The sequence below is a fragment of the Stenella coeruleoalba genome, assembly GCF_951394435.1.
Source record: "Stenella coeruleoalba genome assembly, chromosome: 3".
In the NCBI taxonomy this organism is placed as follows: domain Eukaryota; kingdom Metazoa; phylum Chordata; class Mammalia; order Artiodactyla; family Delphinidae; genus Stenella; species Stenella coeruleoalba.
In genome coordinates this window covers 1,279,129-1,299,146 of record NC_137148.1, presented here as the reverse complement: position 1 = coordinate 1,299,146, position 20,018 = coordinate 1,279,129, and the positions used below count along the sequence as shown (strand labels likewise).

The window sequence follows — 20,018 nt, the reverse complement described above, 5'->3', positions numbered from 1 at the left end:
CGTCAGTGGGGCGCAGCGCCACCGGGCTCGGGGAGGGGCTCCAGGTGCTGTCTTCACTCTCATGAAACCACCTTGATTCATGTCCTTGTGACATAACTAGAAACCTGTCCTCAAAGCACAATGACAACCACACACTGAGTCTGTTCCCTGAAGCAAAGCCTCTGGGTCTGTTTGGGCAATTTTTTTTGGTTTCTAATTTCTCCTGGGGGCATCTCCATAGGAAGGGACCACCAGAGCCAGAAGTACAGGGGAAATGTTTACTAACTGCCTGAGGCTTGGAGATGTGCGTGTCTACGGTTAGACGTCAGAAAAAGGAAACACCCTTAACTTCCGTTCATTCCGAAGCCCCTCCTGCCCCGCGCAGGGTGCGGGGTGACTGACATTCCAGGGCGCCGCCCGTCGGGCACAGAGCTTCCCGCACGGCCTTGGTAGCGACCAGGACTGACTTCATGATCGTGGGATGCGTGGAGTTTCATTTTTAAAAGAGAAAAACCCACACCTGGCAATGAAGGAGGTGAACGAACTGAGATGTTCCGAGGAAGGGCCTGGGCCCTGCGTCTGTGGATGAAGGGTTTTTGAATGAAATGCCGCTGTGCGTTTTCAGGAAAAAATCTCTGATAAACAGACATCGAATGGATGTTTGTCCCTCCTGATAACTCTTCTCTTTCGTAGCGACTTAGGGTCGCGGGCATCCAGAACTGTGAACGTACAGAGCTCGGGACTGAATCCCCTTGTGTGGGGCCAGGAGCCGCAGGGGCGCCCGCCGCCTGCAGAGGCCCTGCCGGGCGCGAGGGGGTGGGACGGGTGCCTCCCAACAAACTCGGGGTTTTCAATGGAACGAATAAAACGCAAAGTCTTATGTACTTGAGGACGTATTTGTTATGTGCGGTTTTTTTCATCAGAAAGACAACAGCGGACTTGACGCAGGCTGTGACAGGAGAACCAGTCCCGCTGAGATTTCTTAGTGCTTTTCTAGGACGTTGGGGAAGCATCGTAATTGAACTTCTGTAGAAAAAGCTTTCTGGATGGCAAAGGGAGGGTCGGAGGTTTCACGGGCACGCAGACAGCCGCTGACGCCTCACAGAACTCAACCTCGTAGGCTGTTTGCCGACCTGCTGAGTTGGTTTCTATAATTTCTCTGCGAAACACGCACCTTCTATGTACGCTTTGTCGAGCGGAGAGAGACAGGGATCTTGAATTCGTCCTATTAAGTCAGTGAGGGATTTAGAAATAGAAGTGAAAGAAAGAGCTGGCGTACTGCAGTCCCGAAAACTGTAGAGGAGAAAATTGAGGTTGTGTAGCCAGCGGCTTCCGGATGGAGTGACACTTAGCATCGTGTTCATGTCGTAAGTCAGGGAAGCCGGAGAGGGAGCCCGTGGTCTGACCCCATCGGGGCGGCGGCGGCGGACGAAATGCACCAGAATGACATTCGTGCACCAACAGGGATAGGCATTGGCCCTTCCTAACATAACAAATGGGTGTTGCCTTTGAACTTGGTTAAAGTTTGCTCAAGTCTTTAAGCAAAAAAAAGGGCCAAAGCAAGCCAGGGTCTGGACATTCCACATTCAAAGCTGGACACAGCTTCCCAGTCGAAGGAAGGGGACAAGCAGCCTCTGGGAGCTGCGGTGGGGGCGGGCGGGGGGGCACACTGCCGCGGCTTGAGGGGGTTCCCAGCGCCCCAGAGGGGCCGGGTGTTAAGGAGTGGTGGGCGCTCAAGGTGTTCCTGGTGGCGATTCCTACAGAAGCAGAAGGTTCACCTCAGCCCAACCCCCTGCCCCCATTTGCTGATCCGGCCGGAAGCCTTCCAGCCAGTGGGACAGTGGCAGACCCCGGCCCCCTCCTGGGGCAGAGCCCTGCACATGGGGATGCCGCCGAGAGCAGCAGGCGGCCAGTGGCCAGGACAGCCCATCCCTCCAGCCACGCAGGGCCCATCCTCGCTCCTTCCCGCGAGGGAGTGACGCACGTGACGTAATGGTCACTTCTGCAAACGCAGAGGCCCCGCCTCCTCCCAGAAAGTAAGATCCCGGGAACCCTCGCGTCCATCCCGGAGGTGTTCACTCTTCTGGTGCTGGCAGACACCCCCCGATGCTCTGTCACACGGAAAACTAGGTTTTCCCTAGTTCCCAAAGTGCCCGCTCCTCAACACTGCCGTTCCCTCTGTAAACTGAGGACACACACACACACACACACACACACGCGCGCGCCAGGCAGGAAGGCGGCTGCAAGGGCGCTGCCGTCCTCACTTCCGGGGCCGGTTGTGTGGCTGAGGCCGGTATTTACAACTTCCTTCCTCCCTCCCCTCCCCCCTCCCCCGTCCCCCGTCCCCCTTCCTCCCCCTCCCCCACCCCCTCCTCCCTCCCCCTCCCCCGTCCTCCCGCCCCCACCCCCTACCCCCTCCCCCGTCCTCTCTCCCCCGTCCCCCCTCCCCGTCCTCCCGTCCCCCCTACCCCGTTCCCCATCCCCTGTCCTGTGGCCCCCACCACACCTTGGACGGTTGGGTCTTTGCCCAGTGAGACGACTCACATTTTCACTCCAAAGTATCCGGAGCCTGTGGTCTTGCCTCTGCTGGTCACAGGATTTGTCCTGAAAGTGCGGAGAAGCACCCAGAGGAGCCCCGGGCCCCCTTCCCCTGCTGCCGTTAGCACCCGTGACACCCCCGGCCCTGTCACGTCGCCGGCCGGAGGAGCCCAACGGCTGGTGGCCATCTGAACTTGCAGCGCGGAGGCTCCGCGGTGTCCCGAGTAGGAGTGTCTCATCCTGCGGAACGGAGACCCTCAAGACGGACAAGCCCAGAGCTGCAGAGAAGAGAACAGAAGCATGTGGCTGGCTCTCGGGCCAAGATTCAGGGCAGCGACGGTTACCCCTCGCTCACCTGTCCTGGGGCAGCTCCAGCTGCCTGTCCCCGCGCGTCCCCGTCTGCCAGCGCAGCCTCTCTCCCGGGTCCAGCCAGGCGGCCGCACAGGGAGGAGAAGAGCCCGACGCTTCTGCACAGAAATAAAACCCTACCGCTGCTCACATGTCCCCGGCCGGAGCGCAGCACGTGGCACCCGAGTCCCACAGGCTAGGGCATCCCACAGACGCAGAATCACACAGGCCACACCCCGCGGTCCCCGGCCATGAGGGTGAGAAGAGCGTTCCCACGGGCCCCCGGGTGTCGCGGACGTGCGTTGTGAGCGACCAGCTCGAAGCACAGCCTGCATGCCACGGGGGCACCCATCAGGACGGGCCCCGGTCTCTGAAGCGTCAGAAGTCGTTCTCCTCCCGTCAGGCCGGCGGCTTCTGGAGGGGGCTCGCTCAGAGCTGCCAGGCTTCCCTTGCGGTAAGATAGATCCCTTCTTGACGTAACACGAGCTGGGCGGCGGGAGTCAGCGGCCAGTGAGGTCCGCAGGCCATGCTGCCAGAGCCGCAGGGGCGGGAAGGAAGTCTACCCCCGGCACAAGTGCATCAGGATGACGACAAGCATTTCCCCTCGAGGACGGGGGTCCGGTGCAAGCAAGCCGACGCCCAGAGAAGGGGCCGCGCTGGGAGCTCAGTCCTGGGCCCGTGTCTGACAAGGCGGGGTCCGGCCCGGCCACGCCAGCCGGGGCTGCTCTGGTCGCTCGGCTCCGGGTGGGCATCCGTGCCTCACCCAGCGCCTCCGTCCCCTGCCGTGCTGTACTCGCTGGGTCGGCTGCAGGCCCATAGCCACCAGCCGCATCCCGCCCTGGGCAGGGGCACCTGAGATACGCACTACAGAGGAAACACCACGAGCCCGTCGTGTAGCAATGTGTGGGCCCACTGGAGCAAAGACTGGGTAGAAAGCTGACCGAAAGAAACACCAAGGGTCCTATCACAGGTGACGGAGGCCCAGGGAAGGGGAGGTTAGGACAGAAAAACCTATTGGACAGAATAACGGCCAGAGTTTTCCCAAATCTAACAGCTCAGATATCCAAGAGGCTCCACCCGCCACAAGCAGAAGAAATATAACAAAAATACGGCAAAAGGCACTTTACAAAAAATTCTGGAAGCCGCTGGTAAAGAGGTAATCTTAAAAGCAGCCAGAGAAAACGAAAATACTATCATGGAACGAAGGTAAGAGTGACATGCATGTGGAAACCTGGCTCTGCAGAAAGAATTAGTGTTATTTAAAGAGAGACCGTGAAAACTTAAAAACGTATTGGAAGCCTTCAGAGAAAACAAAATAAAAACACAGAGGTATGACTAGTTAATAAGCCTATAGATAAATAAAATGGGATAGCTTAAAATAATAATGTCACCCAGACTAAGCAGGAAAGTAAGAAGAAAAAAATAAAGAACAAAGGACAGATGATACAACTAGAAAACAGACAGCGTGGTAAACCTAAATCCAACCGTACCAGTAATTACATTAAATATAGACTAAAAACTCCTAAAGGACAGTCGCTGGACCAAATTAAAAAGCAAACAAAAACCCTAACTATATGCTGTTTAAACACATGTTGAAAGTTTAAAAAAAAACAAAAAACGGAAATATATGTAACGTGCAAACATAACCACAAGGCAGCTGATGTAGCAGGAGTAATAACACCACAGCGAGCGACCTTTAAGAGGAGGAGGCTACGGCGCCAGAGACAAACGCCGCAGAGCCATGAAGGGCTCAGTTCACCCGAGGACACAGTCCTCCTAAAGGGCTACATCCCCAGTGACGTACCTTGAAATATACTAAGCAAACATAGGCAGAATGAAAAGACGCAATAAGTAAATCAGCAAACATAGCTGGAGATGTTCACACAATTCTCTCAGTCGTCTATAGAACCACCAGGGAAAGGAGCACAGTTCTGTAGAAAATTTGAAAAACGCTGTTTACCAAATTGACTTCATTGCCATTAAAAATGCACATGAAGCACTTGGCAAAATAGACTCCGTGCTTGGCTCGAGAGTGAATCTCAAAATATTTAAATCGTACAGTGTGTGTTCTCTCATCCAAAGGAAGCCGCCCATATTCCAGGGGCAGGACCGACCTCCACGGCCCCCCAGCCACACGAGAGTCTGGCAGGGGTCTACCACGGGATTGTCAAGAGCTGCTCGGGCTCTGATTAGTTCTTTCCAACTTAATAAACGCTAATGAGGCCACAATCTTGCTTTTGGTCAAGACGGAGGGGCAGAGGCTGCCATCCTGGAAGGGGATTTCGGGTAGAAACTCAGATGGGTTTTGCCTGAGTCGTGAAGAAGTCGTAACCCCCTCGGCCAAACTCGACTCTGGTCTTGCTACACAAAGCTTAAAAGCAAGACCTGAAAGAATGACCAAACTCTTTGTAAGTAGCTTACCTGCAGCCCAAAGTTCAAGAATATTCAGAGGAATATACAACTACCCAGCATTCAAGGGGTCAAATTCACAATGACTTGCATCCCATCAGAGGCCACCTAGACGCAAAAAAGCAGGAAGGATGATCTACAATCAACGAAAACAGACCCAGAAGTGACTCGGGCGATGGAATTAGTAGATGAAGGCGTTGACAATCATTATGCAAAATCTGTGTTCAAAAGCTAGCTGGAAGCAAGACTAACCGTGTGTAGTTAAGACATGACAGGTGCCTTTTAAAAGACACAAATCGAAATTCTACAGGTAAGAACTACGATGTTTGTGACGCAAGATACCCTGGTTGGGATTAAGGGTGGCTTTGACATCACAGAGGAGACAGCAAGGGAACGTGAAGAGTAGTAGTGCAAACTGTTCAAAACAAAATAGAGAAAAAAGAGCAACATTTGCACTGAGCACCCGTGAGTGTGAGACTTCAAGTGGCCTGATATATATACCACTGGAGTCCCAAGGGCAAACAAAAATATTTGAAGAAATACTTTCCCAAATTCAGTACAGACTATAAACCCCTGGGTCCAAGGAGCTCAATGAATTCCAAGCACAGGCGCCATGGAGGAAACACACCAGGAGCATCGTAATCGAACGCTTAAAACAGACGATAAAGAGAAGGTCAGCCACCAGAGGAAAAGGACACGGCAACGACCGTGTGCACAGAGCAGATTCTTCATCAGAACGACAGAAGCCACGTCCATAAACTACGCAAAGAAAAAGAACACGGTCAGCCCAGAATTCTTCACTCGGCAAAAACAGCTTTCACAACAGAGAAATAAAAATGTTTTTAGACACAAAAGCTAAAAGAATTTGTCACTGGCTGGCAGACCTCACTACACAGTGTGTGAAAGTAAGTCCTTACAGCAGAAGGAAAGTGATTCCATTCTGAGATCTCGATCCACACAGAGGCCTGAGGAGGCTCAGAGCTGGAATCATGTGGGTAATAGAAACACTTGTTTCTCATCATTTAAACCTCTGTAAAGGATGACTGAGTATCTAAAGTAAAACTGACAATGCATTCTGGGGTTCATAGCACATAGGTGACAATGGCACAGAGGCCGGGAGGGGTGACTAGAAGTGGCCCCAGGTCCGTCCTAATGACATGTACAGCAGTGTGATGCCACTGGAAGGTGACACGAAAATGACACAGCAAAGAGATACGGCTACGAGTCCAACAGGGGAAGCAGAACGTGGGACTTGAAAACTCCTCAGTCTGAAGGACAGCAGGAACGGTGGTAAAGGGGGACAGAGGGCACAGTGTAGCAGATGGTAGATTTAACCCAACTGTATCAGCACTACATTAAACGTAAATGGTCAAACACCCCAATCAGTCAGCAGAAATCGTCAGATTGGATGTAAAAGCAAGAACCAACCACAAGAGGCCTGCAAGAAGCACACTTTACCCGGACACCAAAGGGCCAAAAGGAAGAGGACAGTGCCAACTCCATCCAAAGAAGGTAGGGCAAACGTTGATCTCAGAGCCCAAGTGGTCAGTGGGTGTAAGAGAGGTCATTTCACGTAAGGATTCAGCTCCCAGGAGGCCATGGCAACCCTAAGAGAGCTTCCACATGAACCATGCAAAGACAGCAGAACCACAAGGACTATAAGACCAGCCCCCATGGCTGTGCCTCAAGGTTTCAACACTTCTCTCCCAATGACCAATAGGACAAGGGTACGAAACTGATCTATACTTTACACCACGGTAATTTTAAGTGGATCTTATTCATGAGGGTAGAACCTAAAATTTTAAAACTCTTAGAGGAAAACTTTTTTTGTGAAAATTTTTGTGATCTTGGGTTAAGTAAAAATTTCTCAGACACGGCACTAAAAGCAGGATTCATTAAAAAATTTGATAAGTTGGGCTTCATCAAAATTAATAACTTCTGTTCTTCAAAAGACTCTATTAAGAGAATGAAAAGGCAATCCAAGATTGGGAAAGATATTTACAAAGCACCTGATAAAGGACTTGTATCCAGAATATGTAAAGAACCCTCAAAACTCAATAATAATATAACAAACAAACAACCCAAATGTGCAGAAGATTTGAACGTCCACTTGACAAGAAGTGATACTGATGGCAACCACACACATGAAGGACTGCTGAAACACTTAGTCATTAGAGAAATGCCAATGTAAACGGTAATGAGATACTACTGCACACTTATTAGAATGGCTAAGATTTAAAAGACCGGCCATTCTAAGTGTTGCCAAGGACCTGGAGCAATGGAAACTCTTGCACTGTTCTTGGAAATGTCAAACAGTATCACCACTTTACAAAACAACCTGACAGTTTTTGAAAACAGTTAAACACACATCAACCAAATGACCCAGCCATTCCACAACCAAGCGCTTAACTCAAGAGAGATGAAAGCACATGTCCACACAGAGACTCGTGCACAAGTGTTCACAGGGCTTTTATTTGTAAGAGTCAAACGTCCATCAGCAGGCGAATGGATGAATAGATGATATGCTCTATCTATACGATGGAATACTACTCAGCAACGAAAAGGAATTCACGGATTCGTGTAACAACACAGATTCAGCTCAAACATGCTGCGTGGGAGGAAGAGACCAAAAAACAGTCCTTACTGTAGGTTCCACTTATATAAAATCCTAGGAAGAAAAAAGGAATCTACAGCTGTCGGACGAGCGGTTGCCTGGATGGGGCGGATAAAGATGGATACGCAGGAGCGCGACGACTGTCCGAGTGTGATGAACATTATCCTCTTGGCGCTCGTGTCCCGTGGCCACGTAAACGGCCTCCCAAATGGTGCACTTGAGACCCGCACTGTTTATGGTATGTCGATTAACCCCCAATAAATCTGTCTGTAGAGCGAGGACACAAATGGCAAAATAATGACAGAAAATACAGTTAAGTTTTGTGCAGACGGTGGGATTACAAAGTTTCCTTTGTCCTCCAATCTCGTTCTTTTTCGGCATTGTTTTGGCTACTCTGGGTCCCTATGCATTTTAGAACCAACTGGTTGAGCTGTTCAAAAGAGCCAGTTAGAATTTTGGTTGGAACTGGGTCAATCTATAGTCAGTTTGGGAAGAAATTAACATCTTAATGATACTGAGCCTTTAGATCACGGACATGGTCTTACCACTCCACTTCCTCCGGCCCTTTTAGTTCTTCAGCTGTGTCTAGATTTCAACATTCACGTCTCGCACGCACGCATTTTATGCCTAAGCATTTTGTTTCGGATACTGTTGTAGATGAAATTATTTTACATTTTACTTTATAGTTGTTTCCTGCTGGCATGTAGAAATACAACTGATTTCTGTGTATCCTGTGACCTTCTAAATTCACTTGTTAATTCTAGCTTCTGTTTTGCAGATTCATTAAGATTGTCTCCATAGGTGATTACGTCATCTGCAGATAAAGGTCATCAATTTCCCGATTTTCTTTGAACTCTCTTATCACACAACCAAACACTAGCCAATGTGTAAGAATCACTGAGACCCGTACCTCTGACTGTCTTCTTCCTGGCTAAGGTACAGCCCTGTGCACTGCTCAGGTATCTGCCCACTGGGAAGATTTCCCTGTGTCTTCCGAGCGCAGCCTTCCACTCCCCGGTGGGATCGGTACACTGTGGGATCCATGTTTCCGCAGTCAGATGGTCATAAGAAACGCCCGTGGAGCCCAGGTACGGGTTAACGGGGTGATACCGGCGCAGCAAGGGGGGCACCTGTTCCTGCAGCTTACTTGTGTCTGCAGCACCCGCCCGAGCCTGAAAGCGTGTATGTTGCCTCCACTTGGTGATAGCAAATTGCTGTCTGTACCAAACTTCATGGGTTGGCTGGTTAATTTATGCCAGGCAGCTCAGCTTATAGGCTAACTGAGTTTCTTTGAGTTTCTACTACGGCTCAGCGGTATATAATTCAAACGGAGCATAAGGCTTTTCAGAAGACTGTTTGGTTATTCTCCAAAACTCCAAGTGTTTGCACTGAGTCCCTGCAGGGGCTGCCAGGGGCTCCACGCTGCATCTCTATCTTCCAGAATCTTCCACGCCCCATGGGTCCGGCCAGGTCAGTGTTTCTCAGAGTGTGGCCCCACAACCAGCAGCAGTGGCATCCCCCGAGAAGTTGTTAGGAATGCAGGTCCCCAGGTCCCACCTCAGACCTGCTGACTCAGAGTCTCTGAGGGTGAGACCCAGAATCCTTGCTTTGGGTGCGGGCCAGGGTTTACGCGGGTGACTTGGGAGCTGCGCTAGGTCACAGCCCCCTCTTGCCAGTGCCGCCTGCTCTGCGCTCCCCTCAAAATGAACCCCATGAATAACTTGGGAAGCAGGCCCGCCCACGGGCCTCCGCCTCCGTCTCTGCAGCTGCCCCTGCGGGCTTGGCCGGTCTTCCCAACGCAGACCCTGAGCTGGCCGGACGGAAGCCCTTCGGGAAGCGCAGTCCTAGGCTCCAGCCTCGGCACGTGGGAGCTTGGGGTGCAGGGTCCAAGCATCTATCCGGACAGATGGCCACAGCAGGATGGAGTGCCCGGGGGCGCTCCCAGGCTGCTGGCGGCTTTTCTTTCCGTCTGCTCGCTGCCCTTTGTCCCTCGGTGAGGAGACGCCAGGCCAGGGTGGCCAGGACCCTCTGAGCGCAGAAGGCCGCTGAGCAGAGCCCGGCGCTGCCCTGAGGGTCGCTGCCGGAAGCGATCGTCATTTCGGTCCCTTTCGCACCGTGTGAGGGTGGTCAGCAAGCAGAGGGGAGGACGGAGGCTGGGCCACCTCACGGACGTCGTGTGACCTGTGAACTTGGGGCGAGGCCTCGTCCGGCCACCTGGAGCCCGGCATCCTGGTCTGGTGTCGATGCCTGCAGCAGCGTAGGGTCAGAAAGGGCGAGGGGGCTGTAGCAGAGGTGCTCCCATGGGCTCCGAGCCCAGTGCCCAGTAGGGTCCAAGCACCACGGTTCTGCTTGGCCCCTTACGTCTAAAGCAAAGCCAGAGGGAGCGAGGCCTGAACTGAGCCCCAAGGGCCCTGCCAGTGCCTGAGCAGGGCATCTTCTCCCACCCTCTGTTGGCACCGCCCCCGAGAGTCCCTTCTTCCCTGGAAGCAGCAGGACGCCTGAAGCCAGCTCTCCTGCACCGCACTCCTCCCCCTCCAAGGCTTTGCGCGTCCAGATTAAACTAGCCTGAGCTGCTGGGACCACGTGTCAGGAGGCTCGGACATGTTCTCAGCTGCTCCCCTCGAGAATGGCCCTGATAAGGTTCTTCTTTGTTGTGGGTTGAACTGTGCCCCCAGATTCAGATTGTGAAATTCTAAGCCCCAGGACCTCGGAATGTGGCCTTAATTGGAGCTGAGGTCTTTGCGGAGGTAACCAAGCTAAAACGGACCATTAGGTCCGGCCCCGATCCAACGTGACACAGACACACACACACGTGCACACACAGAGAACACCATGTGAGCGTGAAGGCGGAGATGGGGCGACGCTTCTACAAGCCAACGACGCCAGGGATGCCAGCAAACCCCAGAAGCTGGAGGGGGGCCTGGAACTGACTCCCCCTCAGTCCTCGAAAGGAGGCAGCCCTGCCGACGCCCTGATCTCAGCCTTCTGGCTCCAGAACAGAGAGGACGCTATTCTGTCGTTTAAGCCACCCCATCAGTTACGGCAATCACCCTTAAAACCCAGCCGGGGACCGACCCCATCACCAGTGTGGTGCCACCTGAGCTCTCCAGCTCTTCCTAACAGAGCTTCGGGGTGGCGGCCCTCCAGCCAGGCACCTCCTGACGGACGTGCATCTAGGGATGAAGAAGCACCTCCCCTCTGCTGTTGGACTGCTGTGCTCACCGGGCACCACTACCCCGGCCTCACCTGCAGGTGGCTTTCTGAAGCGCGGATAGAACTCTGCGTTTATCCACCATGGCTCCAGCCTCTCGGGAACCTCGAAGGCCTTGACGTCAGCGCGTGGCCTTTGTCCTCCCGTGGATGGGCCCCCCGTCGGGGGAGCACCCACACTGCCTTCCAAGTCAGGGTGAAGCAGGCTGCTCGAGACAGGACACAGGGCAACGTCCAGCAGTGAACTCCTCGGTTGGCGGCACCCAGATGGGTGTCACCATTGGGGCAGAGCTGCTCTGGGGGCAGCAGCTGGCAGCCAGAGCCCCGGGCTCTCCCCTGGGCCCCCCCACGGGCTCTGCGGCTGCAACGGGTCCACAGCAGACAGCGAGCGCATGCCCTGAGGCTCAGCAGGACGATACTCTGAGATACTTCGTCCATCAGGGCTCTGAGCCAACAGCAGCCACGCCAATAATAAACCTTGGGCAAAGCTCCAAGCACGCGAAGGCCGCCGTCTAATCAGCTCTAACCCCACAGGTTCCACCCGCACAGGTGCCGACAGGGGGGGCCCTGCCGGGGACGATGGAGGTGCCGACGGTGGGGGGGGGACCCTGCCGGGGACAATGCAGGTGCCGACAGGGGGGGCCCTGCCGGGGACGATGCAGGTGCCGACAGGGAGGACCCTGCCGGGGACGATGCAGGTGCTGACAGGGGGGGCCCTGCCGGGGACAATGCAGGTGCCGACGGGGGGGCCCTGCCGGGGACGATGCAGGTGCCGACGGGGGGGGCCCTGCCGGGGACGATGCAGGTGCCGACAGGGAGGACCCTGCCGGGGACGATGCAGGTGCTGACAGGGGGGCCCTGCCGGGGACGATGCAGGTGCCGACAGGGAGAATCCTGCCGGGGACGATGGAGGTGCCGACAGTGGGGGGGGGGCCTGCCGGGGACGATGCAGGTGCCGACGGGGGGGCAGGCCCTGCCGGGGACGATGCAGGTGCCGACAGGGAGGACCCTGCCGGGGACGATGGAGGTGCCGACGCGGGGAGCGCTGCCGGGGACGATGGAGGTGCCGACAGGGGGGACCCTGCCGGGGACGATGCAGGTGCCGACAGGGGTGCCCTGCCGGGGACGATGCAGGTGCCGACAGGGGGGACCCTGCCGGGGACGATGCAGGTGCCGACGGGGGGGGCCCTGCCGGGGACGATGCAGGTGCCGACAGGGGTGCCCTGCCGGGGACGATGCAGGTGCCGACAGGGGGGACCCTGCCGGGGACGATGCAGGTGCCGACGGGGGGGGCCCTGCCGGGGACGATGCAGGTGCCGACAGGGGGGCCCTGCCGGGGACGATGCAGGTGCCGATGGGGGGGGCCCTGCCGGGGACGATGCAGGTGCCGACGGGGGGGGCCCTGCCGGGGACGATGCAGGTGCCGACAGGGGGGCCCTGCCGGGGACGATGCAGGTGCCGATGGGGGGGGCCCTGCCGGGGACGATGCAGGTGCCGACAGGGAGGGCCCTGCCGGGGACGATGCAGGTGCCGACGGGGGGGGGACCCTGCCGGGGACGATGCGGGTGCCGACACGGGGGACCCTGCCGGGGACGTTGCAGGTGCACAGGAGCCGGGCAGCTGCCTGCTCTGTCTTCTGCGGCCAGGCTGCAGGCCCAGCTCCCACGTCATTCTGCTCCAGAGCACCCGGGCTCCTCATCCTGCGTCACCGTTAGAAGAGAGGGGCGGGTGGGGCGGGGGGGGGGTGCTCCTGGACGCACGCAGGACTCTTCTCCTCGGTGCAGGTTCGCTGTTGGGCTTGAGCCACAGCTGCTCCCACCTCCCCAGCCCCGGCAGAGTTTGCTCTGCTTCCCAGGTGTTTCCATCTAGTATGTGTGCTTTTTTTGTGTGTGTGGTACGCGGGCCTCTCACTGTTGTGGCCTCTCCCGTTGCTGAGCACAGGCTCCGGACGCGCAGGCTCAGCGGCCATGGCTCACGGGCCCAGCCGCTCCGCGGCATGTGGGATCCTCCCAGATCGGGGCACGAACCCGCGTCCCCTGCATCGGCAGGTGGACTCTCAACCACTGCGCCACCAGGGAAGCCCTAGTATGTGTGCTTTTAACATACACTGCTGAGCTCACTGGCTCTGCTCTGTGTTCCTGTGACCCTGCCCATTAGGCCCAAACCTAGGATCACTCCTCTTTCTTGAAACCCATTGTGGAGCATCTGTGGGGAGAGCCCGCCTGCTGTGATGGCCACTGATTACAGATTCAAGGCGGCACATCACCATCTTCTGAAATCCCTGCCCCTCCCCGGGTGTACGGAATGAACTGCGTCCCCAGAATTCATGCTGAAACCCTAACGCCCGTGCGATGGTCCTAGGAGTCGGGCCTCTGGGAGGTGGTCAGGTCACGGGCTGAGCCCTCATGAGTGGCCCCAGTGCTCTTATAAAGGTGGTTCCAGAGCACTTCCGCCGTGCGAGGACTTGACTTCCAGCCAACACTTCCCTGTGCGTAAGCTGCCCCACCTGTGGCGTTTCTGTTAGCATAGCCAGCGGAAGCCGGGACCCTGAGTCGTGGGCTCTTCCACGGGTCCCAGTCCTGCCTGGAAGAGCAGCCCCTGCCGGTGCTTCCCCGGTACCAGGTACCAGCCCTGTCCCGGGCACCAGCCCCTGGTGGGGAGGCTGCCGGAGGGGCAGTGAGATGAGCCAGGGTGCTCTGCGGGCCCCTGTACAGGGTCACTGCTTCTGCGGCACCGCCGAGGAGGGACATACGGCCCAGACAGGGTGGAGAGCAGCTGGCGTGGACGCCCCTCTGCGGCCAGCGCAGGGCAGGAAAATCAAAGCTCACACGGAGTGGGGAGGGGAGGGTTACGGCCCAGGCTTGGGTCACCAGGGCCTCCACCATGTGCAGAGCCAGGGTGCCACCTACCTTGATGCTGTCCTGCACCTGGGGGTCCTGGGCCTGCTTGGTGGTCTGGGGACTCCATTCCTCCGCGTCATGAACGTGCAGTCTTGCTGGGGGTCATCTCAGCAATGATTCCGAATCAGTCCGTCCTGAGCCAGTATCGACAGCTGTGGCTTTCCGGGCTGTCCCTGGAAATCGTGTTCCGATGCGAGTGTGACTCGAGCCCCTTGGTTCCAGTCGATTCGCTCTCCATGTGGGCAAAGCGCGACGACGCTTCGCTCCTTGCTTGACGCGCGCGGACACTGGGTCCTGCGAGGGGTCGGCTCTCGGGCCACAGAAGGACCCGCGTCCCCGCAGCCCGGATCCGGGCGAGGATCGGGTACCTCGCGGCCGGGGCACAAGACCGGAGGAGAGAAGGCAGAGACCCGGGCGGGGTCTCCGCGGCCCGGCTAGGGACGCCCACAGGACCCCAAACGCCAGACGCAGGACCCCTGCCCCCAGGCCGGCCCAACTCGAGTGGGACCGGCTGGTGGAGGTGATGCCCCCAGGGCGCCAGACCTCGGGATGGGCGGCCGCGGCGGGAGGAACGGACGGAACCGACGTCTGGGGAGAGGGGTCGGTGCAGCATCGGGAAGGCGGCCCCTGCGGCAGCGGCGGAAAGAGGGAGAGTGGGCAGGAGAGGGGGAGGGAGGCAAGACCCGGCTCGGCCCCGCGGGATCCCGCGCTGTGCCCCGCGCGCCCGCCGCCCAGCTTCCTCCCCGGGCGGAGCGGCGGGTGGGCCAGGGGAGCCCCGCCCCAGGCAGATGCGCGGGGCAGCCCCGGGGGGCGCAAGCTCGAGTGGAAGGAGACAGAAAACCGCCCGTCTCGGTCCTGCGAGGCCTGGGACCCAGAAGGGACCCTGCTGCCACTCGCCCCAGGTTCCGGGACGCGCGAGGCCTCGGGCAGAGCGCGCTGCTGGCCGCTGACTGGCGCCGGCGGTCGGGTCCTGGGGGGCGGGGCTCGGGGGCGCGTCCGGGCTCGTCCTCCGCCCACCCGGGGCGGCACGGAGGCGGAGCCAGGGCGGGTGAGCGCCCCCGGTGGCCGGCGGGGCGGGTCCCGGCGACAAGATAAGAGCCCGGAGCGCAGCGGAACCCGAGCGGGAGCTTCCGTGGACGCTCGGTGTCAGGACCCCAGCAGAGTCGCGGCTGGGGCGCACAGGTGAGGCCGGGCCGCCCCGTGGCCCGCTCCCCGCACAGGTGCCCCTGCGCCTCCTCCGGGCGCTCCGCTCCCGCCTCTGAACCCGAAGGCTGCGGCCGGGGGGCGCCGGGCCGGGGCGAGCACCGTCGGGGAGCGCCGTGTCCCGCAGGCTGCGGCGTCTCCAAAAGTCGCCAACAGTTGGGGTGCACAGCGCCGCGACAGTGCCGTTGGCGATCTTAAGGTGAGGTGGCCGAGAGGTGCGAGCCCCGGAGCGGGCACGGGGCTGATGTGCGCCCCCGTGGCCCCTGGCCCCATCCTGCCCCAGGCTCGGAGAGACGGGGCAGGGGCCGGCTGTCCCGGCTTCCCTGAGGCGCTGACCCCTCCCTGCTGAACCAGACCTGCCCGGGGTTGGGGGCACCTGGGCAAGCGGCCCCCAGAGCCAGTAGTGGTGATTTTCTCAGCCATCGCTTCTTCTCACAGGGCTTAGTCTTTGACTTTTAAGGTGGGGCAGGGGTGCAGGGTTGTGGGGTGCTGAGCGTCCAGGCTGTAGGGTCGGACTGCGGCTCTGTTTCTGTTCTCGGTGCAGAATCACACTTTCTAAGCACCACATTCGCTTTCTGTACCCAAACCTGGCCTCTGAGGCCGGGGCTTCAGGGGTGGGGTGAGCTCACCCCAAATGCAGAGCCGGGGTCTCCCTGGCAGGTGGTCCCCGATGCGCCTGCGAGGGCCGCTGTCAGAGCAAACCGGCCGGGATCTGGAGCCTGCCCGGCCCTCTCCGCTGGACCCCGCTGCAGGCCCGTCCCTCCCGCTTCTCCCCACCCCCGAGTCCCTTCTGTCCCTTTTCATTCATCTCAGGAATGTGCTGTTGTGTTTGTCACAGAGACGTGGTGCATACGATGACGTGTTGTGGGTTTCTGTTCAAACTTGGGTGCAGAGGAAAATAACCCCTTTACCACTACCATCCTGCTACCCGCTGCTTCAGAGTGTGTGTGTGTGTGTGTGTGTGTGTGTGTGTGTGTGTACGTGTACACGTGCAAGCGTCTGCAGTTGAAACATCCAAATGCCAGAAGAAGTCATATTTGAAGCTGCCCTGGGCCTCGAGGGCCGCGTAATTTCTGTGTTACGCACTGTGTGTAATTCCTTCTGTTCTCCTTGATTATGTTACCCAGAGTTTCAAGAAGGTAACCTGGAGATGATTTCCCTGGTAAAGCTACTACGTGCAGGAGCTAGTCCTGTAAACCCCCAGGTAAATCCTGGCTGGAAGGATTTACCTGACCGGGAGCTCTTGTCCCTGCCCAGCCCTTCCAGGTGTGGCCACAGGTGGACGTGAAATGTGCGGCCATTCCTTGAAGGAAACTCTTGTCATCGTTCCTTTGAAACTTTGAATTCCCGTGGCTGACTCTGGTTTTAGAATTTTGCTTTTGCCTTTGGTCTCTGAGTATAAAGAATGTATGTGCACTGTCGTATCTGAAGGTTGTCGACATGGGGCAGGGGTGCAGGGTTGTGGGGTGCTGAGCGTCCAGGCTGTAGGGGTGCTGCCAGTTACTCCCTGGCCATGTGGGGAGTGCGGAGGTAGCATCTTGCATTATTACTAAATTAGAGAGGACACAGCCTTGCACTTGGATGGGAATGGAGAGGGGTGCGTGGGAAGGGGGGAGTGGAGCAGAGTCTGTCCTGAGGTCTCCACGGCCCGTCTCCCAGCCCCACGAGGAAGGCAGCTCATCTCCTACTGTCCTCAACCCTGGCTGTGTCCTCCTGGGTGCTTGGAGTGCATTTGCTCTGCCCCCCCAAAATGGCTGGAAATGCCTCAGATCTGTGCTCAGGCCACCGGGTGCACCGTGATCCGGCTACTAAATCAGTGCATCCCTGTGTGTTTCTCTTTCATGCTGGTTGTAGACCAAGAGGGAGGAAGCTCTGAGTCCAGGAGGCCATGAGTAAGAGCAGGTGCTCTGTGGCACTGATGTCTTCCGTGGTGGCCACAGCGAAGGAGGCCAATGCCACCGGCCCGAAGGCGGTGGAACTCGTCCTGGTCAAGGAACAGAATGGGATGCAGCTCACGAACTCCACCCTCCTCAACCCCCCGCAGAGCCCCGCGCAGGCCCAGGATCGGGAGACCTGGAGCAAGAAGGCCGACTTCCTCCTCTCGGTGATTGGCTTCGCTGTGGACCTGGCCAACGTCTGGCGGTTCCCTTACCTGTGCTACAAAAATGGCGGGGGTGAGTGCGTCCCCCCTCCCCCGCGCCCTCCTGCCAGCCAGGGCCACACGGCTGGCATCTGGAGGAATGCGGCGTAAGTGGGGCGCAGTTTCCCCAGATGAATGTCCTGGAGCTGATGCTGAGGCCAGGAAGGCAGGGTCCCCGAGCGAGTGGTCAGAGGCACCGTGGCTCCGCTTTCTGTTTCCAAAGGTGACTTTCACTTTGGAAAAGAAAATTCTCCAAGGCCCAGAGAGTGGTATCTTTGGCTGATTTAACCCGTGTTTACAAGCATGCAGAGGCCCGTGGCCGTTGACAGCACCAAAGATGCCCTGGGAGTGTGCCCGTCCCCCTCCCCCTGCACAGCCGGTCCCAGAACTCCCGTGTGTGGGCTTGAGGCAGAAAACTAAGAGATGGGCCAGGGTCACCACGAAAATTCGAGCTGAGAACAGGTTGGTGCCTGTTTCCCGTGAGTCCCCCGACTCTGCCAGCCCCTGTCAGGGGTCACTCCATGCCCCACACTTGGGGCTTCGGCAGGCTTCCTTGGGGAGGGCCTTCCAGGGTGCCTGGGCGTGGGTCGGCGTTTTGGCACCCCACTGGAGACCTAAGCAGGTACAGAAGTTGCCCCAAGACAGGCATCACTCTGGGGTCTCCCTGTCTCCCCCGCCCTCCCTGGAAGAGAGCCGAGACAAAGCCCTTATCTGAGGGGGAGCCAGAGGGCTTAAGGAGGCTGAGCCTGCGGGGCCTGAACTCTGTGCCCTGAGCGAGGCTGCAGCCCCGATGGAGGGAGGCTCCACATGCCAGGGGCCGGGCAGGGTCACATCCCGAGGATTCACGGCTCAGGAGGGGGGCAGGGGGACACAGGGCAGGCCCTGCCGCGCAGGTGGGGAAGGGACGGCGCCCAGGAGCAAAGCCACGACGTGGGCTGACCCGTGACTTGGGGAGGGAGCTGACCGGAGTCTTGGACAGCGGGGGCCAGGCATGGAGGCAGGAAGCTCACCGCCCCTGCCTGCAGGGAGCTTCAGGGAGAAACAGGGACAGGAGACGGATGACAAGGGTCGTGCCCAGGACACACGTGGTCGGCTGGGACGGCCGAGCCGTCGCCCCAATGACAACAGGCCAGCCCGTCCTCGGCCGCAGGCTGAACACGCTGTCGTGTCCCCCAGGTGCCTTCCTGGTCCCCTACCTGCTCTTCATGGTCATTGCCGGTATGCCGCTTTTCTACATGGAGCTGGCCCTCGGGCAGTTCAACAGGGAGGGCGCTGCCGGCGTCTGGAAGATCTGCCCTATCCTGAAAGGTAACGGCGGGGAGGGCCCCTTGCACCCGGCGCGGTGTGGACCAGGGCAAGCCTGGAGCGATTCTGAGCAAGTCAACCCCAGCTGTGTGCGTTCAGTCCTGCTTTGCTGGGTGTCTAGGCACGTGGACACATCCTTTTAATGTTGGGCCCACTTTAAAGCTCTGTAATGACTAAGGATTTGCGTGTGTCTGCTTGTTCCCAGGTGAGGCCAGCCTGCAATGGATGCGTAGTGCTGTTTTGTCAAACTGCTAAAATACTAGAAAAGATAAAGCACACTCCTAGCTCTGGGTCTGCCGTCCGTCGCCTATGATCTGTCATTCATCTGCCTCTGCATCTGTATTAGTTTGCTAGGGCTGCCTTACGGAGTGCTGCAAACTGAGTGGCTTAAATAATAGATGTTTGTTGTCTCGAAGTTCTGAAGTCCAAACTCAAGGCGCTGGTGAGGTTGATTCCTTCTGAGGGCTGGAGCGGGGGCGCTGCTCCAGGCCTCACTCCTTGGGTCGTGGGCGGCTGTCTTCTCCCTGGGTCTTCACATCCTCCCTGCATGTGTGTCTCTCCATCCAAACTTCCCTTTTTACAGGGACATCAGTCACACTGCACTAGGGCCCACCTCTGTAAAGACCCTGCCTCCAAATAAGGTCACATTCTGAAATACTGGGGAAAACGTCAACAAATGAACCTTGGAGGCCACGACCCAACCCACAGCACGATCTATCTACCATCTGTGGTGGAGTTCTTCCTTTCGATGGCCTGCTGGGTGAACCCTAAGGCATGAGCCCCTTTCTCCTAGGCTAGATGATGCACAGCTCACCCAGCCATGCAGCTGCAGGGAACCCCTGGCCCAGCTCACCCCACACGCCTCTGCAGGGCGAGGCAGCTGCTCTGGGTTCAGGTGCCAGTGCTGGGCGTCCCCTTAGCAGGATTTGCTCACAGCAGTCAAAGCTTAAGTAAGTCACTGGCACGGCCTCTGGTGCGCTCGGGGTTCCCGAGGGCGGAAGCGCAGGAAGCTGAGACTGCGGGCGCCTCTTCAGAGCCGGGCAGGTCGAGGGCACGGCCGGTGTCTGCGGGCAGGGCCGATACTGTCAGGGGCGGCGATTCCACCCTGACACTTCAGGACGCGTGAGTTCATCCTGTCCTCCGGGCCTGCCGGGCAGCCAGCATCTCCCGCGATGGGCTGCGCAGCAGTCGGTAGTTACACAGCACGAAGGTGCCGGGTCGGACATGAGGCGGGTCCGCCGTCAAGTGACCGTCCTGGGGGCGCCAGGGAAGGACGCCGGCTGTGCGACACGTTTACTTCGGCCTCTTTCCCGAGAAAAAGGACGCTGACCCCAGGGCTGCAGGCCCGCAGACAGAAGCACATTTCCAGCGT

The 20,018-nt window shown here is 57.9% G+C and overlaps 2 protein-coding genes across 2 annotated transcripts in view; both read left to right on the top strand.

Moving 5' to 3' along the window:
- The window catches only part of LPCAT1 (lysophosphatidylcholine acyltransferase 1), a 41,290-nt gene extending 40,427 nt beyond the window's left edge, over nt 1–863 (top strand). The window contains exon 15 of the mRNA XM_079918224.1: nt 346–863. Coding sequence (XP_079774350.1) covers nt 346–376 — 31 coding nt within the window. The 3' untranslated portion in view covers nt 377–863. The remainder of the gene's footprint in view (nt 1–345) is intronic.
- A 14,203-nt stretch (nt 864–15,066) lies between these two features.
- Nucleotides 15,067–20,018, top strand: part of SLC6A3 (solute carrier family 6 member 3) — a 36,902-nt gene continuing 31,950 nt past the window's right edge. Inside the window, exons 1-3 of the mRNA XM_079918192.1 lie at nt 15,067–15,180; nt 17,056–17,375; nt 18,518–18,649. Of these exons, the coding sequence (XP_079774318.1) occupies nt 17,090–17,375; nt 18,518–18,649 (418 nt within the window). The 5' untranslated portion in view covers nt 15,067–15,180; nt 17,056–17,089. The remainder of the gene's footprint in view (nt 15,181–17,055; nt 17,376–18,517; nt 18,650–20,018) is intronic.